At 41.9% G+C, this 9,313-nt stretch overlaps 1 protein-coding gene across 4 annotated transcripts in view; it reads left to right on the plus strand.

Annotated features, from left to right (window-relative positions):
* TESMIN (testis expressed metallothionein like protein) overlaps positions 1-9,313 on the plus strand; it is a 57,401-nt gene that overhangs the window by 4,419 nt on the left and 43,669 nt on the right. For 3 of the 4 annotated variants that reach the window (XM_006171246.2, XM_006171248.2, XM_006171247.1), the window contains exons 2-4: positions 2,494-2,652; positions 4,867-4,987; positions 6,589-6,665. In XM_006171246.2, coding sequence (XP_006171308.1) covers positions 2,494-2,652; positions 4,867-4,987; positions 6,589-6,665 — 357 coding nt within the window. The remainder of the gene's footprint in view (positions 1-2,493; positions 2,653-4,866; positions 4,988-6,588; positions 6,666-9,313) is intronic. The other variant, XM_006171249.2, reaches the window with a different exon arrangement.

Genomic DNA, 9,313 nt, shown 5'->3' on the forward strand with positions numbered 1-9,313 from the left:
TTTTTTTTTTTTTGTAGAGGTTTTTACTATAGGGTGTGTGCACTCGCTAGACAGACATAGATAGACAGAAAGCAAGAAATCACCCCCCCCCAGGGGGGGATGGCCACGCTGCAATCCCTTCTCTTCCATTCTCCTCTCAGGATCTTGGGCACGCATGCAAATGCGCCTGGCTTGAGTTTAAGCCACTGGGTCCGGGACTCAAACTGCAGTCGACTACATGAGAGTCCAGTGACATAGCCATTACGCTAACTGCTGGTCCCCCAAATTCTCTTAAAGTAATCCTGTTTTAACAGATTGCTGGTTTGACAGCAGAGACTTCACTCTGAAATTTTCTTAATTATTTTGTTTATTATTAATATTATTTTTTAAAGTTTTGCTCTAGGGCATGTATGCTTACCAGAGAGAGAAAGAGAGAGAGAGAGAGAGAAGAGAAAGTGAGAAAGCGAGAAAGCAAGTTACCAGGCCCAGGACTCAAATTGTAGTGTGCCATGTGGAGTGGAGTTGAGTGCAACCCTTTAACTACCATACCACCACCTGCTGGTGCCACTCTGATTTTTATTGACTCTTTTCTGATTCATTAACCAAATGAAAAAAGTACATCATGGGCACATTTATCATTTAAGTTGAGTGGAATTATTTTCCAGTAAATATTCAGGATGAATTGCTAGTTTGCTCTTTCTAGAAATTCTTTTCCATGTATTGACCTTTGTTTTGATCCATTCTGTAATGATGAATGAGCCAGCCCTATCACATAGTGGTTAAGGGAGCTGGATCCAACATGGCTGTCTGCAGTTCACATCCTGACCCCAGCTACTTGAAAAACACCAAATGCATGTGCTTGCTTGCCTAAAATCAAAGGGGCGGAAAAATGGACAAGGAACTATATGTGACCATACTTCCTGAGGGGTTCTCCCCTCTCCCTCCCCTCTTGCACTCTCTCTCTCTCTGGTGGGTGCACGTGCCCTATAGCAAAGTTTAAAATAATAATTATGGGCCAGCAGGTAGCATAGTGGTTAAGGTGCTGGACTCGCACATGCCTGGCTGTGGTTCGAGTCCCAAACTTGGTGGTTTGATTTCTCACCTTCCTTCTCTCTCTTTCTCTGCTCCTCTCTGATGACTATACCAAGTTAAAAAATAATAGTGGGAGTCCCATGCATTTCTGGACCCAGCAGCTTAAAACTCATGCCAGGCATGCCCCAGATCCTGAGAGACAAATGGAGCAGAAGGGATTGCAGCATGGCCAGCACCCCACCCCCCTGGAGGGGGGTGATTTCTTGCTTTCTGTCTCTCTCTGTCTCTCCGGTGAGCACATGCACTCTATAGCAAAAATCTCTCTAAAAAAAAAAAGTTGGCAGGACCAGCAGGTGTCATACCAGCAGGTTAAGACCCTGGACTCCCACATGGCCAGCCAGCTTGAGTCCCAGACCTGCTAACTTGAAAATCACGGGACCAGCAGTTGGCATAATGGCTATGTCGCTGGACTCCCATGTAGTCGACCATGGTTTGAGTCCTGGACCTGGTGGCTTAAACTCAAGCTGGATGTGTGTGCGTGCGTGCCTAGGATCCCAAGAGGAGAAAGGAGGAGAAGGGATTGCAGCATGACCATCCCGCCTGGTGGGTGATTTCTTGCTTTCTGTCTCTCTCTCTCTGTCTTTCTGGTGAGCACACATGCCCTAGAGCAAAAAATCTCTCCAAAAAAAAAAAAAGAAAAAAAAAGAAAGAAAATCACACCAGATACATGTGCATGTGTACTCAAAATCCTGAACGAGAATGGAGGAGGAAGGCTTGTGGTGAGTGCACACACTCTTTAGCAAAAATCTCTAAAAACCAAAACAAAACCTATAAAACTGGCACTTATTCCCTACTCTCATTGTTTCATATTAGTTACTGTTCTAGTATTAAGTCAGAAAAGGGATACTATTTAATCAAAAAGATTACTATAAATACATTATAAATGATAAATTACATTACAGATGTTACTAATATCGGGAAAGATTTTGAGCTTCTTAAGGAAACAAAAGAATACAATCATCTAGAACATTTCATATACTCTTCATGAGCAGTCCTGAAGAATGTGTGATGAAGGGCCAGCATTTCAGGTGATTTTAGCAAGATTCAACTAGGGGTTCAGTTCCATTAGAGTGGGGGCGAGGAAGCTGCACAAAAGGCACACGACCAGCTGGCGACTCTTCGGTTACTTAGACCATGTTTTTGAAACAGCACAAGCACCACATCAGAATTGCATCTCAATACCTCATGGACAGTTGGTTTGGGTCCTCAGAGTCCTTGGTCCCCAGGGAGGCTGGTCAATGACCTGTTGCCCCACAGGGAGAATAATAAATAGTTTTAGAAGTACCAGTGAGGAAGAGAGGCACTAAGGGTAAGGGTGCTCTTTAAAGTGTAACTTTTATACAGTTAAGTTTCCTATATTATGCAACTAGAGCCAATGTCCACAGCATGTTGTCTAAAATAACTATGGATTTTTTTTTCCAGGTTGAGTTAAAGGAACCAGATGGTACTGTTACAAGTAATAATCCAGAAGAAGCAACTTTTCAGAACCCTCTTGTTCAGGAATCCTGTTGCAAATTCCCACCTTCCCAAGAGCCAGAGGACACCTCCAGCTGTTCTCAAAAGAAAGACTCGAGCCCAATGGTAATTATGCCCAAGAAAATGTGTATGAGTAGCATTTTATTAAATGTTGGGTCCCTGTCATTACAAAGTCCATAGATTATTTCAGTACCTAAATCAAGAGATTATTCTAGTCATTTTCTTAATCATCCTATTTCCTTGTGGAATCAGTCATTTTGATCATCTCCTGTAGCAAAAGATTATCAGCTAGAGCCGTTTACTTTTCACCTCTGAGAGTCTCATTTCTATCCAGTCTTCGCAAATAAAACAACGATTAGGACAGTGCTCTAACTGCCGAGGAGAATAACATCAAGTCACAGGAGTCAATGCAGAGCTGGGTTGTGAGCCCTAAAGTGGTGACACAGAGAGCTGAGCCACGTGGTTTGGCCTGTCATTGGAGAGTAGGGCTGCGTTCTGTGACTTCAGAGCAGAGGCTGCAGCCGCTTCCTTCCTTTGTGCCTCCAAATGTCTAAGTATGACAGCTACCACTGTATAGGATCTATAATAAGTCACATCTGTGGCTTATGTAATAATTTTCTTCGTTAATTCATTTCATCCTAACAATTCAGTGGAACATTATTTTTATACCCATTTTATGGAAAAGAAAACAGATGTTAATATTTATTGTCTGCATTAGTCTTCACAGTTTAAAATAAGTTAATAAATAAATAAATGCATCTGAATCTAGATCTCCTTGTGGTGAGGGTTGGGGGTGGGAGAGCCAGAGAAGTGCACCTCTAGCATTCCTTAGCAAAGCACTTAGAGTCCAAAGAGCAAATAATTGTCTTCCCCTGGCAGTTCTTTGTTCCTAGAAATGAGACTGTAGCTCTAAGACGTAGACTTTGACAACGAAATACTTGAAAATGAACTCATGCGAACTTCGGCTTAGCTATGGTATACACTAGTACTTGCCTCCGATCGGGGCCATGGACTGGGAGGGCAGAGTTTTCCCAAGACCCCTGGAACCAGGTCAGCAGGATGAGAACTCTCGGACTCCCGCAGACTACAGAGTGATGTTGGCACACTCCTCACAGGGCAGGGCAGAGGCTCCTGTATGGGTGGAGTCCAGGCATGGGCAACAGAGAGAGGTCTGGAGAATCCACTCTGACCCTTCTGCCCAGTTTTATGCATGCACATGGCATGTGTGCATGTGTGTGAGTGTGTGTATGTGGCTATAAATTTATCCTCAAATTATGAACGAAATTCCAGTGAGCATGAATGCTGGGCTCTCCTCACCTGTCAGGGTAATCCGAAGTGTTGACCCAGTGATCAGCACCTTGCCACCATAGTAGTCTCTGTGTGTGAGATTTTGTAACATTGGTCCTCTATGCTTACTTGGGTTTTACTGTCTAGATTATAAAAAAGATATGGAAGGAAACCACAGCTTCTCTGTGTACTGTAGTTTTGCCACTGGAATTGTAAGCTCCATGTGGGCAGAAACCACAACTGCTCTTATCTCTGTATCCATGCCACACGGCCTGGAACAGGGCTGAGCATACAGTAAGCTGCATTGATGTTTTGGCTTGACTAATAGGATTGACCAACTGACTCACTCGGTTTGCTGAGAATTCACTACGGCCAGAATCCGACAGAGCTAGTCAGATCCAGAAAGATTTTTAGGCTTTCCAGTGTTTGGATTAAACTTTCCTGGGTTAAGCTTTCTAAGTTGTTATTTTATGAAATAAAATAAGTGGACATTAAAATTTTTAAAGTGTATTAAATAGTGACATATGGCAAAAAAAAGAACTATAGTAAAATTAAACATTATTCTAAATATGTGCCCAGCTACAGAGAGGTCGTCAGGGAGACACAATCTTTGTTGGAGCTAATGGCAACCAAAGGGACCGGGGATCTGGCTGAGATGCCCACTCTCCTACTAATAATGTGTGGCTGGGGTGAGGACGGGGTACAGGATGTTCTGGTGCATGGTCACCTGATCCAAAACTAAATCTCGGTGGTCATTCATCCATGGAGAAAGACACAAGCACCTTCTTCATCTTTATTAGCACACCGATCGCATCTCAGGAGACATTCCTGGGAGGTGTCTTTGCCCTGTGGTACCTCCAGAGAGCATATTATTATAGAGTAAGAAATTGAGAACAGATCTACAGTATTTGAGCTTTCATTAAAACTTAAATTCTGGATTAAAGCCACTTTCTCAGATTTAAGTTTATTTTAGGTTCATTTTATTACAGTTATCTTTTAAAAATGAAATCTGATCATTATTTTTCATTTTAGGTGATATGTCAGTTGAAAGGGGGTACACAAATGCTGTGTATAGACAATTCTGGCACAAGAGAACTAAAAGCACTTCATTTGGTTCCTCAGTATCAAGACCAAAATAATTATCTACAGTCAGGTACATAGTAAACTAATGAAAAAATTATATCATGTATCATAGTTAAGTTGGTAAATGAATGTATTTGGCTTTGTATATAGAGTAAAGGTGAAATAGGTAGTTAGATTATTAAATAGGCAATTTGATAAACCCCTAGCCCATATTAGTGAGCTAAGAATAGAGCAAAACATATCCTCATAGACTAATTTATATGCATCATATTGATTGCTCCCAATTTTTTTTTTTGAGAGGTTTTCACTATAGGGCGCGTGCACTCGCCAGACAGACAGAGAGAGACAGAGAGACAGAAAGCAAGAAATCACCCCCATGTTGTAACCCCTTCTCCTCCATTCTCGGATCTTGGGCGCACACACACATACACCTGATGTGAGTGATCCGAGACTCAAACAGCGGTCGACTCTGTGGGAGCCCAGCAATGTAACCACTACACCATCTGCTGGTCCCTATCCAAATGTAGTTTCAAGCCTTTGGAGTCCAGGGCAAAAAGTAAAAGTGTGACTCCTTATCTCCTCATTCTATCTAATAGTCCCTCAATCCAGGAACAGAAAAAAAATCTTCCAAGATATTTTCCCATGCTGAAGAATCTGGGATTGGAGATTTGGCCTGGAAAAGCTACCCTCCAGCCAGATTTTCCTAGAGGTCATGCTGTGTCCGTGATCCTCTGTGCAGGCAGGGAGACAGTTTTTCTACTTCCCTTCCTCCTGGCGCACGACAGAATCCTACTGCCTTAAGGCCCACAGAGAAGAGAGCTTAGTGTTTTCCAATTCAGTTTACTTGTCATATAATCTTAGTCTCCCCTCCCCAGTCTCCTTTGTCATGCTGTGTACATATTTAATATTGCCATAAAGTAAATGCATCCTGTTACTTAAGTCTACTTCTCCTCAAAGAATTCTTAGGCCTAGAGAAGGAATGCATTCAACCTAGGGGAGTAAGATATTTCTCTTTCTACTTAGATTCAAGAGCACAGAGGCTCATGGTGCCCTTAATGTCTCAGGAATGTTTCTCAGTAGTCCTCTTAGACCAAAGAAGTACCTTTCAGTTTCAGTATTTAGTAGTCAGGTCCAAATAACTTAACAAATATTTATATCCTAACAATTTATTGGGTTGTCGGAAAAGTCATGACACATGTAAAAATGTGTCACGACTTTTCCGACAACCCAGTAGTAACCATTTGAGAGAAAAGAATACTATACATAAATCAGAAGTAGTTCAGGTGGTGTCTAGCAGGGGTCACTGGGCTTTTCTTGGAAAATGTATACTGTTCCCTGGTGCCCAGGTGAATCAGCCTTGGCAGCTGGGCTCCTTGTTTGAGAACCAGGGCACTAACATTTTTTAAGCATAATAGACTATACGGGGGAGCTTAGGTCAAGTAACTTGATGAGTAATAAAAAAAATGAGTATAATTAGTAAAAAAAAAAAAAAGATAATAATAAAAAATACATTGATCAAAAAGGTTATATAGGATAAAAAAATAAACAGGATCAAGATAAGTTTAACTTTTCACATGATAACTCCATAATACATTTTTGTACTTTCTTCCATGTGCAAGTGGAAGAGGAACGATATATGCTATCAATTAATTTTAATTGTCTTCCTTACAGATGTCCCTAAACCAATGACTACTTTAGTAGGAAGATTTTTGCCAGTACCAGCAAAATTAAATCTCATTACCCAACAAGTGAGTCATTGTTTTAATAAAAAAATACAATTGATCATTATTTTCTCTTGAAATTTCGATTGTGGAAGCTGAAATTACTCAGGAAATATAATTTGTCCTCCATTTTAAAATCAACAATGAGACATTTACCAAGTACTCAGGCCCTCACCACCAATGCAGGTTGCTGTGGAAAGATGGAGGCAGTCTCAGACCAGATTCTTTGCCAAGTCTGGATGCGGCTTTGCCTCTCCTACAGCCTCCAGGCAATGCTCTGCGCCATTTGCCAAGCCTACCCTTTGTGGACCTTCCAACAGCACGTACTACCTACTTGGTCCAGAACGTCCCTCGCCTTCCTCAGTGTTAGGAGGACATGCTTTTTTAGACTTTGTTTTTATGATTACATCATAACACGTGTATGTTATGTATACTAAAAGACAAATATTTTTTCTCAGGTCTTGCTACAAAGTGTCCCATTTCATCCAAAGTCTCCCCATACAAGCCTTCCCTAACTGCTCAGTGTAGATGGTCATTGTCATAGCACCATCACTATCTTATGCTTTTTGGTTTATTGATTTATCTGCATCCACCCATGGGAATGCAAGCGCCATAAGAATTGGGCTCATGTGTACCTTGTTCACTGTATCTTGAGGACCAGCTCAAAGCCTGGCACATATAGGGCACTTGCTCATAGTTCTACAAGGTGAGTGCCGGTCTAGCACTTGGGTTACATCAGCGAGCTAAATTAACCCCCAAACCAAAATAAAATGTAGAATTGTACCTTACTGTGGCACACATTTTAGTGTGAGAAGCAGACACTAAGCAAATCTAATAAGTAAGTAAATTATATTGTATGTTAGGAGAGCAGAGGAAGGGTATTGGGGGAGTGGGGGAATAAGGGGAAAGAAGGCAGTTTACAGGTTTAAACAGAGTGGTCACAGCTTCATTGAGAAGGTGACATCTGAGCAAAGTCTTTAAAGAAATGAGGGAGTGAACCCTGTGATTATCATGTAGAAGAGCATTCCTGGCAGGAGCATTAGCGCAAGTCGCAGGCAGGGTCTTACTTGCCATGTTGACAGTGAGGAGGCCAATGGGACGAGGATGGACTGAGCAAGGAAAGTTAAAGATGATTAAAGGATTGTGGCTTTTGCTCTGCTTGAAAAGGGGCTGGTGGATGGGCCAGCAGTTGGCATGGTACTTAAGGTGCTGGACTCCCACATGGCCAACCACGGTTCAGGTCCTGCACCTGGTGGCTTGAAAATCATGCCAGGCATGTGTATGTGCATGCCTAAAATCCCAAGAGGAGGGTGGAGGAGAAGGGGTTGTAGTGTGGCTGTCCCCCACTGGGAAGTGAGTTTTCACTTTCCCTCTCACTGTCTCTCTTATGAGTGAGTGTATGTGCCCTATGGGAGGGGGGGAAGAACTAAAATAAAAACTAAAGAAAGAAAAAAAAAGTTGAGTAGTGGGAAGGAGGAGGAGTCAGGATTACAGCAGGTAAATCTGCTATTGCAGTTAGATGAGGGGTGATGGTGGCTCAGACCAGGTGTTAATAGCTTCAGATTCTTTGAAGGTAGCCAACAGAATTTGATGATGTGGGATATGAAAGAGAGGAGTCAAGGGTGTCCCCAAGATTTTTGGCCCAAACAAATAGAAAGATGTAGTCTCCACCAACAGAGATGAGATGGTCTAAGTTTTATGAGGGAGTCTAGGAGACTGGTATATTAAATTTGAGATTTCTCAGACATCCAAGTGAAGGCATGTGGGAGTTCAGAATGAGAAAAATCTGGGTTGGAAAGGTCACCCGCAGGTTGGTGGTATTTAAAGGCACATGAATAGATAAACTCGCTAAGCGAGTGAAGGTAGATAGGGGTAACTATTCATTGAATGAGTAAATATTTTTCAGCAACATATCAGCCTGTAGAATAGAGTATTTACGCAGTGCACGAGCTCAGCAAGTACAAGCTGTTGTCTGGTGAGTACTGGTATTGAGTGGCTCTCAGTTGGTACGACTTACAAACTCCGGCCCACTGGCCCCTCCCATGGCACTGGCCTTTTATCTTTCCTGTCCCAGTAAGCAACCAGGAGGCACACATTGCACTTGTTTGCCTTGCAGTAGAAATGCACCTATTGGGCCACAACCTGCTTTCTTCCACCTTCTTTCCATTTTTCCTCGACTATGTTTGTTATCCCCATTTTGGCTCCCCTTGACCTGGGCCTCAGTGTGATTCTTTTATTATTATTATTATTATTATTATTATTATTATTATTATTTTATTATTATTTTTTAATTTGCCATAGAACACATGCACTCACCAGAGAAAGACAGAGAGAGAGAGAGAAAGAGAGAAAGAGAGAGAGAGAGAGAGAGAGAGAGAGAGAGAGAAAGAAATATTTAATTATTTATTTTTAATTTGACCAGAGAGGGGTAGAATGAGAGAGAGAAAGAGAGAAAGAGGGAGAGAAAGCAAGATGCCAGGCCCGGGACTCAAATCACAGTTGGCCATGTAGGAGTCCAGTGCCCTCAACCACCGTGCCACCTGCTGTCCCCTTATTGTTTATTTTTTTTTGAAGAATTATGTTATCTAACTTTATTTATTCATTCGTTCCTTTTTTTTCTTTTTTTTTTGAGTTTTTTTGCTATAGGGCATGTGCGCTCACCAGATGGACAGAGG

This window comes from Tupaia chinensis, unplaced genomic scaffold (assembly GCF_000334495.1).
Source record: "Tupaia chinensis unplaced genomic scaffold, TupChi_1.0 Scaffold149501_1, whole genome shotgun sequence".
In the NCBI taxonomy this organism is placed as follows: domain Eukaryota; kingdom Metazoa; phylum Chordata; class Mammalia; order Scandentia; family Tupaiidae; genus Tupaia; species Tupaia belangeri.